Source organism: Emydura macquarii, unplaced genomic scaffold (assembly GCF_026122565.2).
Source record: "Emydura macquarii macquarii isolate MOO-44397 ecotype Brisbane River unplaced genomic scaffold, CSIRO-AGI_Emac_v2 contig_2834, whole genome shotgun sequence".
In the NCBI taxonomy this organism is placed as follows: domain Eukaryota; kingdom Metazoa; phylum Chordata; order Testudines; family Chelidae; genus Emydura; species Emydura macquarii.
This window is the reverse complement of record NW_027132971.1, coordinates 4,932,062-4,954,473: the sequence shown is the minus strand read 5'-3', so window position 1 is coordinate 4,954,473 and position 22,412 is coordinate 4,932,062. Positions and strand designations below refer to the sequence as shown.

General features: G+C 37.0%; 1 protein-coding gene across 5 annotated transcripts in view; it reads left to right on the top strand.

Annotated features, from left to right (window-relative positions):
• Positions 1–22,412, top strand: part of INPP4B (inositol polyphosphate-4-phosphatase type II B) — a 426,088-nt gene that overhangs the window by 233,504 nt on the left and 170,172 nt on the right. For all 5 annotated transcript variants that reach the window (XM_067567968.1, XM_067567967.1, XM_067567972.1 and 2 more), the window contains 3 exons: positions 7–79; positions 5,830–5,977; positions 17,612–17,742. In XM_067567968.1, the coding sequence (XP_067424069.1) occupies positions 7–79; positions 5,830–5,977; positions 17,612–17,742 (352 nt within the window). The remainder of the gene's footprint in view (positions 1–6; positions 80–5,829; positions 5,978–17,611; positions 17,743–22,412) is intronic.

Sequence of the window (22,412 nt, the reverse complement as noted above, 5' to 3'; positions counted from 1 at the left end):
TTATAGTGTGCATTGGTTTGTGAAAGTACAGCACCTGAAGGCATAAGTGGTAAAGACAGCTTACCTTTATTAAATGCAGGTATGTGTTATAACATCCAAAGTTCTGAAAATAATTAGGGCTATAATACTGTACTAGATTATCTTTATTAGTGAGAGAACTTAGGGAAAACCACCAAAATCTCATGCATACAAGAATTTTGAACAGAGCACTTTTAAATTTTTGTGCCTCATTTAATGTTCACTCTAAGTTTAACATTTGCATCTATAAAAGCACCAGCCACTGAACTTGAATGTTTAATAAAAGCACATTAAAAAGGATGTTCAAAGGTCATTTTAGTAGTTCAGACAAGATGTTTGTAATTTCTTTCTGTATATATTCTAATGCATTCTGAGTAGATTTCTATTTGATTCCAAAACAATGTGCTGCTACACAACACTACCAGTTTTGAAGAGTTTCAGAACTACTAGAGATTTAAGGTGTTGTCCTGAAAACCCTACTCCTTGAAGTTGTCTTCTCTCACTTGAGTAGTGTCCCTTTGACTACTTGTTTGAAGAAAGATTTGCAGAAACTGGCCCTGAAAAGTTACACTTTCTGGTACTCTGCTGAATACTCCCACACTTGGAGCCTGATCCAGTGCCTATTGAAGTCCATGGAAAGAATCCAGTTGACTTCAGTGGGCATTGGATGAAGCCAACAGTTTTTTGTAACGTGAGGTGTTGTGTTAATGACTAGAAAGCAGTTATATTGAATATATGATTGGGTGTGATATCAATTTCACACACATTGAGTTCTAAGTATACCTCTCCCATGGCTTATACAGTGTTGAGATTGTGTTGAAAGCCCTATGGTCTTAAAAGGAAAGGCCTGTTGTCAGGGCATTTTCAGTTCAGAATCTGTTCTGGAACTCACTTCAGATTATATACTCAACCCATTTCTTGCTCTTTTTCTTATTATATAAAGAGATATTACATGATGGTATGGAGTGCTATAAAAATGTAATCAGCCTGAGTGTAGGAATTTCCATCGCTCAGCAGTAACAAAACCACAAGTAACTTATGCAGGTCACCCAAAACACACAACGCCAGCATTTATTCTTTATATGCCACATGCATTACAGACAGAAATATGCTGTTAATGTTTTAGAGACTTTTAAAAACGGTTAGTGGGAATTTTTTCTTATCATTTCACCTGTAAAGCCTTATTTACCATGAGTCCAAGTGCTGAGGTCTCAGAGGGAGTGATGAAAACCTCTAAAAATGACTTTAAATAACTTTTTTTTACATAGAACTATCACAGGTCCTTCTTGTGAATTTTGAATCCAGTTGGGAAGCCTCTCTGTAACCCTGTAAAACTGCCATTTGTAGTTCTGCGTGACTCTGAGATGTGGGATTTTAAAACGGTGACATTTTTTATGTATAGAAAACCTGTTACTGGTTCAGGAATGAGTCTTGTCCATCGTGGGCCTCTGGTGGCTTGGGGTTTTTTTCTTTTGAAGTAAAAGCTCACATATTGGGGGAGCATGACAAATATTTTTCTGGTTGCTTGATTTTTTTTTTTTTTTTTTTTAATTGCAGCTGTTTGAAGCTGCTGGGGGGGAGATTAGGTGCTGGGAGAGATTGGTCACCTAACAGGAACTTTACCTATGAATCAGAGATGCATGATAAACTAATTTATCACATAGCTGTACAATTTATTACATAGATATCACCTCCATATATCTGGGTGTATATGAATCTTTCTCTCTCCCCATATATGTTCTCTATATACCTCACTCTTTCCTTCTCTTTCTTTTTTTATATTTTGTGTGTAAATGTTTATAACAGTGTGTGTGTCTCTCTCTCTCTCTCTCATACATACATGTACACACACACATATACTGCCCTATATATACTGTGTGTGTATCTATATATGTGTATTACAGTATACATTTTTGACTCTCTGTCTTGAGTCGTTTATCATGCCAGGGAAACTATGAAACGTTTAAAAAAAAAAAAAAAAAAAAAAAAGGTAGGCATAGAAGGGCATTGGCATTCATCTCAAGCCTGGATGTTTATACATGGAACTCACATACCTCAAGTGAATTGTGAAGTACTTATTGAGTGATGGGAATGAATGTCATATCTCAGAGAGCCTCATCACTATTCCATTTTTACCTCAAGAGACTTCATTTATACTATTAGAAATTCACTTATCCATTTATAACACTGAAAATTAAAATAATTTTCTCTCATATTTTTCATTTAAACATGTTACCCTTTCAGGTGTGAAAGAGGAGAAAAGTAACTGAAATCTAATTAAAAAAAATGAACAAAACCAAAACAGAAGTTATTTTTTCTGAAATAAAAGGTATACTTGCTTTTTTTCAGAGGAAAAACATCCATTAATAGCAACACTATTAGAAATTAAAACATGACAGCAGTTTGCTTTGATCTTAATTAGATCGTGAGCAAAAGTTGAAACGAGAAATAGAGTTCACTCTTTTGTTTTTTAAGTTTTATTTGAGGGAGAGAATAGCATATGGAGAAATAATGGATTTTCAAAGGAACAGAAAACTCTGTGACGTCTTTACATTTTACAGTGAGAATGTCAGAAAATGCAGGTTGTTAAATATACAGGATTGATTTCCTGGCTTCACATGCAGATGCACTTTCAAAAGAGAACTTTCCCCATTTTGCTCAGCGAAGTGTTTTGAAAGTTCATATGTAAGCAAGTCTCTACCTAAATTTCGGAGTTGTTTTATAAATGAAGGGAAGGTTGGATTGGCAAGCCTTTACTCCATGAATATTCCATATGTTACAAAAGCTAAATGCGTTATTGCCAAGGACAAACATGCAAAAGTCAGACCTCCTCAAAATCATGAGACTGGCTTAAAAATCATGAGATTTAAATAATAATAAATTTGGGATGCTTTTTAATTTGCCACCTTCTGCCTTTAAAGTTAATTTGCTTTCAGCCTTTAAAGTTTTCTAAGCTGTTCTAAGCATGGGTCTAGAAACTTGGTTAAAAAAACAAAACAAAACAAAAGTGAGATTGTTACATAATCAGGAGCTGACTCCAAGAGCTGTAGCTTTAAAAAAATCCCAAATATCTGAAAACTCTTAAAGAAATCACAAGAGCTGGCAATGGTGCAAATGAGACTATTTGGACTTCTGTATTTGGCAAAGGTTTGCAAGATATGATCCAGAGTTTTCGATTGAAAGGATCCCCTTGAGCCATTTGTTTTGGCCATTTGTCGGCATTGGAAGCACTGCTAGGATGATAATATTACAGCAACAATTGTACACTAGTTGTTGTATTGTGTAAACTTTGGTTTAATGCAGAAAGAAAAACTGTCGAGTGAAATTTTCAAGGTGGCCCCTTTTGTAGAGTTTTTTGGCATTACTGCACATAGATTCCTGTGTTTGCATACACAAACAGTATTTGTATGCACAGATCCAGCAGTTAAATGTTTACCTGTTTTGCACATTGTGTTTCCACAGGCAAATATGAATTATTGCATGTTGTGAGTGCAAATTGCAGGTTCTTCTTGAAGATGTTTCATATATTCAAAAAGTTGCACAGGGATGCAATGCCCCATAAAGTTAATGTGGTATAGAGCTTTTCATGTCTAGGTTAGCATCTGAAATCTACTCATCCTTCTTCATAGTGAACAGTAACCACTAAAGTTGGCACATAAGTTGGCTGCTCTCTGCTCATGGGCCAAAAACAGAATCAGCCATACATACTGAACTATTCTTTCTAGTCTGAAGTTTGTCACTCCATGTCTTGCTCAATGAACATTGATGGCGTATCTTGCACAGCCGTTCTATGGATTAAGACAAGACTTCGGTTTCAGTGCTGTCAATAAAATATCTTTCATTAACTTAAAGTCACAACAAAAGAGAAAAATATAGAGAATGTTTCATGGTGCTTTAACCAAATTATATTTTGAATGTATATTTCCCAATCCCAGACATCTATCACAGATTGGCCCAATGGATAAGGCCCTAGAGAAAGAGATACTTTGTGATCTTGAACAAGTCATTTAACGTCCATGCCTCAGTTTCTTCATCTGTAAAATGTGGATAATAATGCCTGATCATTTTTGTAAGGGTACTTTGAGCTCTATAGACAAAAAATGCTGCTGTTCATACATGCTAAACATTATTAAGGATTATTATGCTTACTTTTAAACATTATTCTTTGTTAATATTAAATAATTTAGTTTAGAAGTGAATTTATTTATTTTTAACAAAACAGAAGTTGGTACCTGGGAGGTCTTAAGTTTTACATGGAAGAAGAGTAGTTTAATGAAGTTTCTTCCAAAACAGAAAAAGAGAACAGTTCCTGAAAATAAACAAGAACTATCTAAAAATGAGCATATGCAATATTGGTTCTTTATGAAGTGGGCTGTAACTTTGCTTATCAGTAATCATCTCGTTTATGTAGATCATCTGGTTTCATTGGTTTTGCTTCAGTCCTTTTCTGGAGTGTTTTTTGTTTTCATAACAAATCTGATTTTTTTAAAGTGCATATTTGAATCATTGGTGGTTTGGCCTTTGTTTATTATAGTTATGTTATTCATGCTGCATGAATCAGTGTATGTAGGCAGTAATGGGAGAGAGAGCTTTCCACAATAGCGAGTTGTAATATGGCTTGCAAGTTCCACTTGTTGATGTGCTTTCAAAAGCAACAGTTTCTTCAAAGTGATCAGAGGTAATGCATTTCTTTGAGTTATACAATAGTGAGTGGCAGGATTGATGAGAAGCTGGTCCAAGGCAGCTTTTACCAATAATGTGAAAAGATCTGTAGTTTGATGGAGAGAGATTGTTGGAGAGCTCAGATTGCTGTCTAAAATCATTCTGAATTAAGAAGCAATGGATGTGTGTGTGTTTAATGACAAACATTTATCTCCCAGTAAGCTTATCTAGGAAGTAAAAGAAAAAGTATCTTTCTAGGTTTTGCTCTATGTGCTTCTTGTGGAGAATCAGCAGAGAACAGAAAAAGGGCTTAAGGGCAAAGATAAGGAGGGCATAGGAATTGCACAGACTCATTATGGAGCATTGCTATGCCATTTTGATGAAAATACACTGTGCAACAGATCTGAGAGAAAAAACATGCTGTTCTTAGGCTTGAACCTGCAAGGTGCTGAGACCTTGGTGCACTCTGATGAATTTAAATACAAGCGCTATCCCGTTGCTGGATTAGGGACAGAGGGCTCAGCACTTTGCAGGATTGACCCCCTGACTGTTACATATAGTTCTGCAGGGTACTAGACTGCAGTGACAGACAAGTGAGGCATTATTTCCTCTTAAAGTACATATGCAGCACCTGTTTTGTGTTAATAACCATTATTTATGTGTAACGAGGGGAGGATATATTACAATATCTAAATCATTTGGTATGTGCTGCATCTGTCCCATATGGTTTCACTTTCAAATGTATGGAAGCCTAGGAATTCAATACCACACCCTTGCACATGGTTACAGATATTATCAGCAGTTAGCGTGAGATTTCACTGTTTATTTATCCATCAGTTAAGTTCCTTTTTTACTTTTATCTCATGAATGTGTGCCAGAGAGCTTGAGCTTGCATTCTGATTGCCACTGTAATGATAAATTTACCAGTTACTTAAAATACAAGGTAGAAGTTAATTATCTACTGCACTAGGTAGTACAGCCTTCAGTGTTATGCTTTTAATGAATAATACGTTTATCTTTGGACTTAAGTTTGGAAATTCAGGGGGAAAGAGAAATAATTTTACATTTTTGGACTAAACCATTGTGATAGCTTCAGAAAGAAACACATAGCCACAATTAAGCAATGCCATCATTTTTTCTCTTCTACAGTGTTAAAAAACCCAATCTGTAAGTTATATAGATTTCCCACTTCGGACAACAAATGGCTGCATATCCGAGAACAGATGTCTGAAAGCACTATTTCTTTCCATGTTCCCAAGGAATTGATCAACCTGCACATAAAGGAGGATATGAGAAGGTAAGGGTTACAAAATTACAAAATAAAAACTGTTAATATCTTTTCTAAGGCATTCTTTCTTAGATGAGGTAATATACATGATTTATTAGTGAAGGTAAACAAAAATATTTGATGAAATGGACAGGAAATATGATGATCTCATTGGATGATAAGAATTCACAGCTCTGACTGTAATCAACACAATTTATTGCTCAGAAATTCTAACACTCTAGTGACTTTGTAAATTCTCAACAGTGAATTGTGCCAAATACAGTCATGGCTCTGAATTTCTGAGAATAAGCATTTGATTAATAATATAAATATTTTGAACAGTTAGCATTTTGTAATCACAATAACACATGACATGGTGTGAACTGCTCTATAGAGAGCTTGGATTTGTGCCTAGCAACATCAGTGGTGCAGATCACTAGAACACAAGCAATAAGACACAACACAGTTGGAATTAAGTGTAGGAGTAGTGAATATACAAACCACTTTCCTGTAGTTAATTTATATTTGTTAGTTAAAAGCATGCCAGCTTTCAAATGTACCTATCAAATCAAAAAGGATTTCCAAGGAGCATAACAGAAAACACAGCCCTGGGAAAGGTGGTTTTAATTCATTTTTGTGCCACCCAGATTCTTGGCTGCTGCCAGGGCTGAAACAGCTGCCTGCCCAAGGATGTCCATGGATGCCCACTGCAGCCCAGAATTTCCATAGATGCTGAGTAACAACAGCATGACCACAATCCACTCCCTTCATTCCCTAGCATCATTTCAATGGGACCTGCAAGACTGGGAGATCTAGGACTGCATACAAAGGTTCTATACTGCTCCTGCAGTGGAAAAATTTTCACTTTGGTCTTTTGCAACTCCATTGCGCCCCCTATATGCTACTGGAGCAGCATATGAGGGCCAGAATATCCTACGATGCCTCAGTTATGCTCCCATTGAAGTCAATGGAAACTCCTCTTGTTGTCAACTGTGGTGGATCCAGCCCTTAGTCAGACTCAATGTATTCACCCTGGCTTAACTAGGAGATCTTCAACAAACCTGAAACTCAAAAGAGACTCATACAAAAAGTGGAAACTAGGTCAAATTATGAATATAAAAAACCACACAAACCTGTAGGGACAAAACTAGAAAGGCCAAGGCAAAATCGAGATTAAACTAGCAAAGGACATGAAGAACATTTTACAAATACAGGAGAAGCAAGAGGAAGACCAAGGACAGGGTCAGCCCATTACTCAACAAGGATGGAAAGACAATAATGGAAAATGCAGCAATGGCCAAAGTGTTAAATGCCCTTTTTATTTCAGTTTTCACCAAAAAGGTTAACAGTGATTAGATGACTAACACAGTGAACATCAGTGTAACTGGGGTAAAATCTGAGGCTAGAATAGGGGAAAAAAACAAGTTAAGAATTACTTAGACCAGTTAATTTTCAAGAGGGTAGGGCCTGATGAAATGCATCATAGAATACTTAAGTAACTGGCCGAAGAGATCTCTGAACCATTAGTGATTGTCTTTGAGAACTTGTGGAAGACAGAGGTCACAGAAGAATGAAAAAGGGCAAATATAGTATCTGTCTATAAAAAGGGGGATAAGGAATTATAAACTAGTCAGCTTAACTTTTGTACCCAGAAAGACAGTGGAGCGAATAATCAAACAATCAGTTTGTAAGCACCTAGAAGAAAATAAGGTGATACGGTCAATTTGTCGAGAACAAATCATGTCAAGCCAGCCTAATATCTTTTTTTTACAGGGTGTAACAAGCCTTGTAAATTTGGGAGACGCTGTAGATGTGATATATCTTGACTTGATAATATTTTTTTATATTATCTCACATGGTTGTCTCATAAACAAACTAGGGAAATATAGCCTAGACGAACCTATTATAAGGTCGATGCACAAGTGATTGGAAAAGCATACTCAAACAGTAGTTATCAATAGTTCACAGTCAAGCTGGAAGAGTGTATTGAGTTGGGTCCCGCTGGGATCTGTCCTTGATCCGGTTCTATTCAATATTTTCATAAATGCTTTGGATAATGGCTTAGAGAATACATTTATAAAGTTTGTGGATGATACCACAAATATTGCAAATATTTTGGAGGACAGGTTTAGAATTCAAACTGATCTTGACAAACTGGAGAAATGGTGTGAGATAAATAGGATGAAATTTAATGAGGGCAAATGCAAAGTACTACACTTAAGAAGGAATAATCAGTTGCAGAAACAAAAACGGTAAATGATTGCCTAGTCAGGAATACGACAGAAAAGGTTCTGGGGGTTATAGTGGATCACAAACTAATTGTGAGTCAGTAATGTAATACTGTTGCAAAAAAAAGTGAACATCATTCTGGGAGGTATTAGCAGGAGTTTTGTAAGCAAGATGCGAGAAGTCATTCTTCCACTCTACTCAGTACTCTTAAGGTGTCAGCTGGTGTACTGTGTCCAGTTCTGAGCACCACACTTTGGAAAAGATGTGAAAAAATTGGAGAAAGTCCAGAAGAGAGCAACAAAAAATAATTAAAGGTCTACAAAACATGTAAGAAATGGGTTTGTTTAGTCTGGAGGAGAGAAGACTTGCGGGGGGACATAACAGTCTTCAGGTGTGTAAAAGGTTGCTGTAAAGAGAGGCATGATAAATTGTTCTCCTTAACTACTGAGGATAGAGAGAACAAGTAGTACTGGACTTAAATTGCAGTAAAGGTGATTTAAGCTAGACATTAGAAAAAGCTTCCTTACAGTAAGGGTAGTTAAGCACTGGAACAAGTTACCTAGGGAAGTTGTGGAGTCTCATCATTGGAGGTTTTTAAGAATAGGTGTGACCATGGTAATTGAGGGGCCACAGTGAGAATGCTTACTCAGGGCAAACTGTAAAAATAGAGCAAATAATCCCCAAAACTGGTGGTGTATTCTATAATCAGATTTACGGAGCCAGTTACAGTACTGTCAGGTTCTGGGGCTGGAGGATGATTCTACCAAAAAGTCACTCAGGGACAAAGGTCCAGCAACTCCCACCAACAGGTACTTTTCAAAATAACTTTAGGAGGTTCATCCCTGGTCTTCTGCTTTCCTATTTGCAGATCTGTGGTGGTTATTGTTGTTAAGATTGTGTTTCTGTTTTGATATTTTAGTACATCAGCAAATGACTTAAGTTTCATTTTTGTGGTTTTACATGTCTTTCCAGTTTGTGGTAGATATTTATTTCTGTTTTGTGATATTTTGGCTAGGGTATGAAGGAAATTGATGTTTGTTTCTGCTTATGTCCATCTTTCTTGTAAGAAAAGCAAATTAGTTTTTCAAACTTGATTGTAGACAAGGAAAGTATGTTTAGTTAAGTATGGTAAATTCTGCCAAAAAAATGTTCACAGCTACACAGCACAACCTTGTAGTAGTGAAACCCAGCTTGTGCTGACAGTAAATCAGAATGGCAAGAGAATGAAGCAGTAGAAGCTTTTTTTTTTTTTTTGACATATATCTCACAAGTTTACCACTAGAATCTCTGTTAATCTTTGGGGACCAAATTCAGCCTTCACTGAAAGGGAGTTGCACCCACTTATCCCAGGGCTGAATTTGGCTCTTATGGTCACAAACCATAAACAAATTAAAAGGGATGAACTGCTGAACTTTTCTTGAACCTTCTTCCCAGTGTACAAAGATAGCACAATCAGGCACGTGTGTCCGCATCTACCATCGGTACACTTTTCTTGTACACACGTGTATTGTAGCTAATAAAAGAAATATTTCATAATCCATTAGTCTGTTCTCTGTTGTCTTAATTTTTTCTTATAATGTCACAAAATACTGGTGAAGTTCAGATCCTGTTCTGAAACCATGTATTTTTCTATGTTCCCTCTTTAATACTCGAGTGTGGTAGAGAAACTTATAGTTTTGTTGTTGTTGTTGGAGTCCCCAGCATATATTCCATCTTTTGGATTTTCTTGAGTTTGGCATATGATGATTTAGACTGTGTCCCTTGAGCCTTGCATTGAGAACAGAAAAGATTGAAGCCACAGCTGAAGGAGTAGCATGAAAAGCCTGTGTTGAGGATATTTTTCATGACCTATTAGTACTTTGCATGACTTCTTCGCAAGTGGTTGTTGATGGCTTCTTTGTGTGCCCACTTAAGGACTTTTAAAAGCCTTATTCCAGGTACTTCTATAACATAATAATAATAATGTTTCTCGCAGTCCATTTCTTTTAAAGCATCAAAATGTACAGTCATTGAAAAGATGTTAGTGCACATGTGTATACACATCTTTTCTGACAAACAGTGAGTTGGCGAAAACCTTCTCTTCTACATATCTACTGAGAAATGGCATAAGAGAATAAAAATACACCAGTGTAAATTAAACTGATTGCTTTAAACAAATAGGGCCCCTGGTCTTTAGACAAACCCTTTTACTAGTGTCTAAAGGACACATGACATAACAATTTTACCAAAATTATGTAATTGTCCTCTTGCTCATAATTTGGAGCAAAGGTTAATGCTGTGAAAGGCAAGGCAGAATTTTTAGAACTGCCTTAAAAAAACATTGTACCAAAAAGCAACACGTTTGCTGCAAAAAATTACAGTGCCTTAAAATCGTCTCTAATGCTGTGATTTGTTGTGTGATAGTTACCTGCAGATAAGCTTACTTTTACCATACAACAATATAGGAGGGGATGAATACTAAACACATTCTGTGTTGCCCATTTTGAGAGACAAAATAGGATGGGTGGGACAAAATGTAGTTTTTCTTCAAAGCATGTTGATTAGTTTAATATTTTTGAGAAGAGGACAGAAGAGAAGCACAGTTGGTTCCCTTTTGTAATCGTTGACGTAGCAGAGCTTGAATGGTAGTCATCTTTGGGAGGGTCTGGGAACTGAGGAACTCAAAGATCTCCAATAGAACGCTTTTGGATGAATTTTACTTTAATACACAGAATTTTAACACCTGCAGGGGCATATGTTCCTTTCCACGTGCAGTTTTTGCAGTTATTAATGTAAAGAAAATAAGGATCAAATTCTGTGCTTGCATATCTACATCCTGCTCCCACGGACATCTCCTATGCAATAATAGAATGTTACAATTTTTCAAACACTACAAGAAGAAGGTATATGCACCTAACCATAGAGGATGATACATGTCATTTAGAAACAATGTGGTTAAAGAACTCTGATTTTTCCATATAACTAGGCTTGGAAGAATTGAATATTTATATATTATTATTTTGATGGATAATATCAATGATTGTTTTAAGCATGTTTTTATTTTTATTGATTTATATTTTCAGAGTTACAGGAAACTGAGGGGGCAGGCAATTATATGTAATGACATTAAATGTTAAGATTAAAAAAGTTAAAGCTTTATAACTATTATAACACAATTTGTCAACATCACATGTCAAAAAGTACAAAGTAAATTCCTTACTTTCTTCTTTCAAGAGTCCTCCTAAACTCAATAATGAGAGATTGGCTTATGCCCTGAAGCTTATGTGTTTATATCCCTCCCAAAGTGTTTGTTTATATTTATTATTATAATGTATGTAAATATACTCTACATAATTATTTTTTTGTTTTTGTTTGCATCCTGATAAGCTCTTGGCCTCTGATACGTTGTAACAATTGGCTCCACATGCTAATTATTTTTGTATGAAAGAGTATTTCCTTTTACTGGGTTTACCACCTTTCAGTTTCATCGGCTGTCCTCTTGTTGTTGGATATCATTGTTCCATTTATTATTTGTGTATTTTTATCATATGCCCTCCCATTTATCTCTTCTCTAATCGTCTTTTCAATCTCTCTTCATATAAAAGTCTTTCCATGACCTAATCCTTCTCATCTCCAGTCTTTATCTCTATTTCTACTATAACCTTTTTTTAAGATGGAGTGACCAAATCTGAGCACAGTATTCCAGATGAGAGTGTGCCATTGACTTCTATAAGGGCATAATATTTTCATTTTATTCTCCAGCATCCGAATATTCTGTTTGGTGTTTTTAACTGTCTCTGAACATTTCACGGAGATCTTCACTGAACTTCCGGTAATGATGACCAGGGTGAATGCCTGGCTCAACTAAAGTCAGTGGTAGTTTTGACATCAACTTTACTGAGGTCAAGATTTCACCACATGTCTTTTTAGTGACTTGATTCAGTTAATTGAGAACCCAGTAATGTGTATGAAAAGTTCAAAGTATTCTCCTCAAATTTCATTACTTTGCATTGTCAGCACTGAATATGTTTCCCCTAGAGAACTTTAGAATTCTAAGCAATTCTTGCATTCTTGTTGTCATGGTAATAAGAAAGTGACTTTTCCTATTGTTATGGTTGCTACAGTGGCAGCACACTGTAGACACTATATAGTTAGTAAATAAATTCATAATAAAGGATGTTCTCCATAATTATTTCAGCTACTTTTACTGGACCACTAAAATCCTGCACCCTCTAACTAGTAATCATCCATGTATATTTGAAAGTCAAAATGCAGAGTGTTATTAGTCTGGGTATGTCTTTTGAGCCATGTGGAGCATGGATTCTCAAAGTTTCTCACACTGGAAACTTGTCAGGAGAGCATGGGCTACATACAAATTTGTACTGTGGAACAGATTGCAATCACTTTAACGCAGTCATATTCACGGATTGCACTATTAAAATGAGCTTAGCTACATGATTCTTATAAAACTCTACAAAGCAAACTTTGGCCACCTTTGGTGCAGGAGTTTAGTAGGAGAAATTAAGGTGCGTGTGCGTAAGCACAAAGACGACAGTTCCAAACAAATCTGCATGTAAACATGATGGACCACTTGAAAAGTCTGCACCTGCTGCCAGGTAACATAGTCAAAGAAATGGGCTAGGAGAATAATCTTTGCAGCAGCATTCTGAATGGATGTGTGGAGGGCAAGATTGCATTTGTCAGCGCTAGAGAGAAGGATTTTGCAGTAACTGAGACATGAGATGATCAGAGCCTCGGGAAGAATTTTAGCTGCATGAATGGATAGGAAAGGTCTTAGGTCTTATCTTAGAGATGGTATGCAAAAAGGATGAGAAGATATAGATGTAGCTTGGATGTGAGGACCTAGAGAGAGCTCAACATTAAAGATGATGCCCAAGTTATGGGTCTGAGTGACAGACAGGATGGTGGTGGTGCCCACAGTGTTCGAGAAAGGAGATGAGGATGATGACTTGGGTGGGGGAAAAATGTAAGAGCCCTGTTTTAGCAATGTAGAACTTGAGTTGAGTCAGCGGTTGTAAATTGGTGTAGCTTTGTTGACTTTATTGGAGCTACAAAAGTTTACATCAGCTGAGAATCTGAACCACTTGTCCTTCTGTAAAAAGGGTTTACTGATGCTGTTTGCCTTTATCTCTCAGTGTTATTCGGCTTAACTAATATTTGTAACATGATTTGGGACCCTCGGATAAAATATGCTATGGAAGTGTGAAGTTCTGTTATTAAAGGAATATAACAACATTTTTAAGATCTAAAGCTACATACCTTAGCATGTTCTTCGTTTATAAACCATAGCACTTATAATCTCTCTCTGTCTGTTTTGAATCTATTGTCTTGCACACTGGTATGTTTTTCTCAGCTAATAATGATACTATGGAACTGGCATTTTAACTTCATGAACTATTACGGATGAGGTTTACAATCCAAACAGACTAGATATTATAACATAGACATCATAATAAAGTGTTTTCAATCATAACTCAAAAGAAGAATTGTAATGACTTACCATCAGCGAGCTAGATGGTAGGAGTACAGATGAGACAGGTTGTAATAATATCCTAAATATCCAAATACTACTAATGTATCAAATACTACTTACTTTATTTTGTGTTTTTGATTGCTGTTTTATGATTAAGGGAAGGGATATTGGCAGAAGCCACTAATATTTAACACTTCTATGCTACATAAACTCCAGATGACCATCATGTTTCAGATTTAATTTGATAAAAGATATCATGAGTCCTGTAGGCCCTATTAAAGGACACCGCGGTCAGTGTTCTGCTTTGGATGTGTGCACATGGTTCCCAGCTGAAATCAATGAGAGCCCCATGCACAGATTTGAGAGCAGGATTGGGTATTATGAGAGAATGTTTTTATAGTGGTGTGCAGGGATTTAGCTGCTTGTTTCCCACTGACATAAATCAATGTGATCAATGCCAGTGGGAACTGCCTTCTAGAGCTTTGTATGCCACTTTGAAAATCTACTCTTAAGGGCTCCATTTAACAGATCCCATTTGTGTCTGTGTATGTCTCAAAGGGTTTGTAGTTTTGTGCAGTCAAAGCCTGTAGACTCTAATCTGATGCAGGCACACAGCTTCAGCACCTTTGCTGCTGTTCTCAGCCCTGTAAATTGCAAGGAGCTGATCCAGTTTGCCCTGAACAATTCAAATAATGGAAGGGGGGAGCCATTTCGGGTGACAACAGGAAAAAATACGAGTGTTTACAAGGCATCCGTTGAAACCTCCTTTTGCCAACTACAGTCACTTTGAAGGGTCTTAAGGGCAAAGCCCTGTTAAATGTTTTTAAAAAGAATTATGTTGATTGAACCAGATTCTGGCTCCAGCTGACCGTTAAACAGTTACCTGAGGATTCCCTTGGTATAGAGGAATCCCCGAGTAGTGTAGGTCTGTGCCTCTGATTCTAGACAGACCTTACCCTGGTACATGGGGTATGGGCCAAACAATGCCACCTTCCAGTGTGACAGTTCTTGGGGTACCCAGGGCTGAGAGTCATTCTGCCTCCAGCATGAGGGAGTCTTGTTTGTGCTTAGGTAGGTTTCAGCTCCCTGCCATCACCAGCCTGCGAGCCACACAATCACTGTCCTCTGGCCCACGCTAGCCCTTACTTTGCCTTTTAGGTTAACAGTAGGTGCAGCTCAGTCCCTGAGCTCCTTTGAAGCTTTTCCCTGCAGTATCCAGCCTCTTATCCACAGAATATTCACAGATACATGAGACCTCCTGTAAACAGAGGGACAATATACACACCAGCTTGTATGATTTGACTCAGGATCAACACTTTGCTCAGTACTACAGCACTGAGATACATTCATATTGAAAGCAGTAAGTTCATTATCAAAGATTCAAGTGATGAGTAAAAATATTAGAAACAAATGGTTCCATATAAAACAAAATCATAACATGCTCTCTAGAGACTTAACTTAGTAATGGTTAACCTCCTGTCTAAAGAAGTTTATCTCATCCCCAAAGTCCTCTGCAGTGTTTTCAACCAAGGTTGGCTGAGATCCTGTTTTTATGAATGTTAGGGCATTACCCGTTTATTTCCTAGGTGAAGGATGAAGAGGTGGTTTCTTTGCCTTGCATTTATACTCCCCAAAGTTCATTGTCTGTACTTAGTATAACAATCCATGACTTGTTTTTCCTGTGTGATGCTTCCCTGTTGACTTCACATCTCATCAATAATTTTGTATGTAAATAGTCATCCTTTGTGTTATCTTACAATGCTTAATTTACATCTGAAAGAGAGAGAGAGAGAGAGAAAGGGATGGATAAACATATCTTGTCTGATAGAAAATCTGTTTTTTACTTCTGCTGGTGACACATCTGGATACAGACTCTAAGAATATATTTTCAGTATATATACTTAACTCCTTACATAGTGTCTGTACATACATTTCACAGTGATATTACTGACTAGCATGACGCCAGCTTTCATTTTTCTTTCATGGCATTCTTTGGTGAACCAGAATGTACAGACCATATTCTGTAACCACCTTCCAGTTGGCATTAAGGACATCTTGGGTCATGCTATCCCCTCATATAGGGTTTGCAGTCAGGCATGAGTTAAAGCATCCTTGAAGCCGATCTTACTTGCAGTAGCTACTGAATAAACTCTCTGGCAACCCCAGCATTGGGCATGTGAGGGGAAAAGAAAGGTGGTGGAGTTCAGCCAGACCCAAGGATTGGACCCATAACCCTTAATAAAATGTAGGTTTTGTAAAATTAAAAAGTACTTCATAACTTCTTAAGTCAAATCTTATAGTCCTTATTTATGGAAAAAGCCATAAGGATTTGGCCCAACATTAATAGACACGTTTATTTTAAGTGCAATTGAAAACTTTTTTTTTTTTTTTTTTTGGTAATGCTGACAACCAAATCCAGTACAGTGTTCTGTTAATATATGTGATCCAGAAAGAGGAGCTAGCTAGAAACTGAAAAGTATAGTTTCACCATTCACATTGAGCAAAAAAGTAAATAGTATAATTAGATAAATGTTAATTGAATTATTAAATTTATCTTCACTTTCATGATTTAAAATGTGATTGGTAACATTGGTGATGAAATTATTTTTTTTTTTTTAAAAGAGGGCCCAATCCTACTTCCACTGACATCAATTTGAGTTTTGCTGTTGACTTCAGTGTGAGCAGGATTATACCTCCATAAATGTAATGGCACTTTTAAATCAAATATAAAAGAAATAGTGATGGCAAGAAATCAGTTACTTCAAAAAAAAGTTTTATGAATCAATGGGAAGTGTTCATTGTACGCTGGTGGCTCTTAATACCGTTGTGTTTGGGATTGGTTTTTGGTTTTCTTTTTGATTATTTTGTTTGTTTTTGTTTTTGAAGTATTCCCACTTCAGGGAAATAAAAAGTGGTTCTCTGGGAGCCTCATTGAATTAGTCTCTCCACTTCTAAGGAATGTACAGTAGCAATTCACATAAGGCATTGGTGGAAATGAGCAAAACTGTTTCAGCAAATCAGGCACATTTTCTTCTGAACAACTCAATCTGGCGCAGAGCCAAGATCTGTAACTTTCTGTGGTATTGAAAGCTGTGCATCTCTTCTCGTGAGCAGTGGCCCCAAAAGTAAAACATTAATGATAACTGGGATAAACTTAAGTGGCAGGTGGGAAAAAATACCAAAAGCACAATACACTGTAGCTACTCTTGTTTGTGTAGGATAGTAAAGTGATCTCGATTTCATTCAAGTCAGCCTTCCAAAGAACTTACAGGAAAACAGATAATTTGCTAAAGGATTTCCTTTTGGATTTTCAGTGATATTTCTGGTTTCCGCATTGCTGATGTTTACCCAATGAATGTAGCTGCAAGGCTGAAGATTAAGCAGTAGAGGAATGCATTCTGATTCAACATTTGATATCTGTGAGGGGGAAGGGGAAGAATGGTTGTCAGTTAAGCTAATTCTTTTTTGAATCTGTATGCATGTATTTATGAATACATATATATATTTTCAGAATAAATGTACTATTTATTAAAATAATTGGAAACTATCACTGGAAACTAAAGTACTTGCTACTTACTGATCTTTACGTACATTACTTTGGCAGTTAATATATCTTCACAAAGCACTCTCCTTTAGGGAGAGAGAATAGTTCATTATGCCAAATGAACACTTAAGAAAAACACCCAAGTGAGCAGCACCCTTATTCACACAGTAGGTATTAGTGTTCTTTATTATGCGTCCATTAGGAACTGGACTGAAACCAGATCACTTCAGGTAGACCACGAAACAGACATGAAATGGTAATGACTTTTGTTCTCTAGTAATCATTAAGTACCTAATTGAAATATTATATGAAGAACAGATTAGTAGTTTATAAACATTAAATATTAGAGTTTTCTAAATGAGGCCTATTTCTTAACATACTGTATTGGGGCTAATGCCATCTTTTTTTCCTTTTGCAGGAATCAGGACCTAAAAGAACTAGGGGAACTTGCTCCACATTGGGACAATATGCGTAAAAGTGTTATTGCACACTGTGAACAGATGCTGAGCATGTACCAGGATATTCTTGCAGATCTCGAAAAACATACAGGTATGAAAATAGTCTCTACCCTCCCTCAGAGGCAAGGTGTATCTTATTTAATTGCCATGTATATAAACAGAATTAAACACAATTCACAATGGGAGTAGCTGTAGGGGGAAGAGGAGATGTATATTGTATGTACAAGTTGCATATTGCAGTGATGTTCAGTTAGAAGTTATACACCTAAATCCTGTTATATGTTGTTAAGATTTCTGCTTACAATTTCCACACAAACAACTTTCAAAAAAATTAGTAGCCTGTTCTCCCAACATTTCTGAGACTCTAATAAGCACCCTACTTCTAAGCACATTTCCTGGCAAAAAGTGAAGTCACTCTGAACAAGAGCTGAGCAAAGTAATACATAATTACGCCTTCAGTTACGCCTCTTTTTTTTGTTCACAATTTGCTCATGTACAGATTCCAATTTTTTCTAATTTACCTGACATTCAGTATGATTTGCTGAATATTGTTATTGTTTATTATTGTACTTGTTTCATGCCTATGATAATCTCTGTAAATTAAGTTTGGGTGCATAGCTTGTTTCTGGGTAGTTCGTTATCAGTATTCAATATTTAAAATTTGTTCTGAATGGACATAAAGGTCATAGAGTTGTTTCCGCTTTCTCTCCTAATGAGTGGAATGCCTAAAAACAGATTTCATGTGCCAATAGCCAGAACGATAACTTTGAAATTTTCTTTCCAGGAATATGCTGCAATAGTCACTTAAAGTTTGATATTTCAGCAAACAATCCCAGCAGTATATGTGCTTGCTAAGAGTCCAGTTCTATAACTTGCTCTGCATGGGCTGGCTGCAGATCCACACTGAAATCAGAGGGTCTCTGTGTGGGTACATGGAGCATCCCCAAAATATTTGTGGAAAGTAAATACAAAAGGAACATTGAACAGTCATAGCAAATTCATTAAAAAATTCCAATCAAATATTTGAATTTTTTTTTAACTATTTGCCCCGCTCCATCTCTATCCCAGTCTCTAATTAATAAAACTGTCTCTTGTATATGCTGAGAAAAATAGAGAAACCACAGTTTTTAAGGGAATGTTTACTTCAAACAATGCACAGCAGAGTAATTTCCCTTTGTATGCTGAACTGGACACAAGTAATTATGGCATAATTGCTACCTTGTATAAAATATTTTAGAGACAAAACTTTCTCCTCCAAAATGCTAATGGTTGAAAAAATCACTTTTGTCATTTTTCCTCCTTTCTGTTCAGTACGGAGCATACTGTAATACCTGACGTTGGATTTCATTCTCTCTCTCTCTCTCTCTCTCTCTCTCTCTCTCACACACACACACACACACACACACACACACACACACACACACACACACACACACACACACACACACACACACACACACACACACACACACACACACACACACACACACACACACACACACACACACCTCCCCCCCAAAGAACATCTGTTCAAAATAGTTTTCTGTTGGACTGTATGCTGTATAAACATCAGAGAATCACTTGGTTGCAAGTATATGGTTGCATTAGACAACGGGTTCATCTGCCATCCTCTGAAGTACCTGGTACTGGCCATTGTTGTAGACCGGATATTGGAATAGATGAACCACTGGTCTAAACCATTATGGCAATTCCTATGTTCCTTTGTTTGAACTGAGACACAGTTTTTTGAAATATTTTGTTAATTACATTTTGAAGGTGCCCCATATATCATCTTGCACAGAGCCACAAACACAGAATTATTATGAAGTCAATAAAAAGCCCAGCACTTCTAAGAAAACATTCCATTCAAATGACCTTTCAAGATAAAAAAGACAAGACAGAATATTAAACATAAATCCTGAAAAATCAGTAACATGCCAAGTTCATTTGAGCACATTGATGATGCTTATTTATCTGTCTTAACTGTGTTCTGAGATTACTGAAGCAGATCATAGAGTCTAAGGTTAGTGATGAGAACAAAAGAAGCATACACGACAAAGATACAAAAAGAAAAATAATAAAGGAAATGAAGATGGTAAATAAAGTATGAACAGATAACAAGTAGAAGGCTAACACTCAAATCCCTCCATAAAACTCTCTACTTCTTCAAGGTCTTTTTTTAGTGCTAATCTGCCACTGAAAGATATTTGATTGAGAACATAAAAAAAAATCTGCTTCTTTCATGTTGCCAACAAAAAAGTGACTTAATTTACTATTTTTGAAAAGCTGACTTTAGTGGAACCATTGAGATGTGTAGCAAATACCTAGTCAAGTAACTGTGCAATGTTTTGCTGTGACCATTGTCTTTCCATGCCTCATCTTCCTGTTTTTTTTTTATGTTCACTGATTGAATCACGTGTAATGGAGTCACATTATAAGCTCTTCAGGGCAGGGATCATATCTCTGTATTAGTTTTGTAGAGTCTCTAGCACAGTTCTGAGCACTGTGTAAGTAACAAATATTGTAATATTCCATACTGAGGCCCCAAACCTTCATTCTGCTTTCTGAGAGCAGTGCAGGATCAAGCCCCAAAAATATACGTTTAGAGACTGTACGTTGCCCTATTAAGGCTCCAGTAATCAGGGAATGCCACGGTTAAGCTTGCCCCTGAAGCCTTGGTTGAGATTGTGTTGTGCCTCAAGGGTGCGTCTCTACTTCAGAGTTAGCCTGTGTGATTTGCAGGTTAGCCTAGCTTGGGTGTGAGCGGCCATACTGCAGAGTCATTCCTGAGTTACTGTGTCCTCTTTGGTGTTGCACTCACCAGTATCGGTGTCACTGGCACTTCTGGGGGTCATTTGTGCTGCAGTAAGGTGGGCCACTCTATGATTCTGTCCCAGTGAACTGTGGAAGGAACTTTTCTGTCCTTCTGGAAACAGATGGGGCATTGTGGGGAAGAAGGCATTGGAGGACTATCAGCATGCGAGCAATTTAGTTTGCATCCTCACTGCAAAGTGAGTGGGTTATCAATCTGAGTGAGAAAGGAACCAGGGCTAGACATTTAGTCCCATTTGGAAGCACCAGGTAACTTGGCTATGTGAACAGGAGAGGGTTTAGGGGCACCATCTGCATACGAGCCTCAGTTAATTCTGCAGTCAAGACATACCTTTAGAGGCATAGCACAGAACTTCAGCCTGGGGGCTGGAAGTGCTAAGGTGGCTTTAAGCCACCTTTGTGCCCACCTGATCCTGGGCTGTTCTAGTGACTGGAGAGGCCCCTGGTGTACCTTAGGCCCCAGAGCTGTCTGAGTTATGGCAGTTTCCTGGAGTGCAGGCCTGCGTAGAATCTTCCAGCTCATCCATGTGTCAGGACTTGCAAGGTGCCCAGCTGTCCATAGTTCCTGTTCCAAGGGAATCCTCCCCTGGCCAGACACAGAGATTTTAGGTCCCCTTTACAATGCTCTGGTTCTATTATACAGTGTAAAGTGGCCAGAGTGAGGGTGAGGATCTCACCCCTTGACAGTGACCCCTTGGGTATATGACACAGACTTTAATTACATGATCACATACTGTTTCTCGGTAATACAATACAGCATCGTACATTTTTTCTGCATCTTGAGGTATAATTTTATTCTTTTACACAGTAATTTCATTGTCAGAAAGGTTCATCTTTATTGACAGGTTTTTTTAAAATCTCTTCAAGGAATGTTGCAATAGTTTTATCAGCACCTACATACTATACAATTTCTTTTGACCCAACACACAACCATCAAGTGTAATAACTTGTGGGATGAGATTCAGCTAATTTAGCTGTGAAGTTAGGTGTCCTATATATAACAATATATTTTTATATTCTCTGTTGTATAGTTGGGTCCCAATCCTGCAGACTTATATACGCACTTAACATTATGCTCTGTGAGTTACCCTTCCCCTAGATTTACTGAATATGTCCTTATCTCTCTTTAACATATATCTTCACACATAAACAGGATGTTTCATTCTGTTTCACACTTCCCTCAAAAAATTCCATTTCATTCTACATCGTATCAATTATTTATGCAAAAGTACTCTTTGATATCTTAAAGCCAGATACTGAGAGGTGCTAATCGCATCCTTTGAGATGTTGATTGCTGTCAAATCGGGTCTTTACAGCTATGTCTGGAAACTGAAGCCTGTAAAATTCTTGGTATTTCTTTCATGACAATTTCTAGACTTGTACAGTATGCTGGAATAACCACCATCTGTTTTTCATTTATCAGTGTACTAATACTGGATGTCTGACACCTCAGAATCATGAGGAAATCTTTCTGCCTGTGCTACTAATTTATATCTACACTATCGTTGTTTCCCAGTCTTGCACGGACAATATTAGTGTGTGTTCCAATCCCCTTTACAATCAAATTGGTACAGGCATTTCCTTCACTGTAAACCTACTGCTGCTTTTTTAATAGCTTTCCTCCTTACATTTTTAAAAATTGTCAATTAAGATCTCACGTTCTCTTGTCTCATATTAATGTTTCTGTAGAATAAAGTACTTATTAGTTCCTGTATACATTCTCACCACCAGTTGTTTTTAGTCACAATTTTTTCTTCCTCAATCAATTTTTTTCCTATACACCACATTGCACTCTTCTCTCCCACAAAGGGATTCATCTTTCCACATGTTGTTTTCAGAAATGTGTCCCTAGACTTTTTCAGTTAAATAAGATGATAATGCAGAATAAAATTAAATGCATATTTTAACCTATCCTGGGTTTTCTTCTTT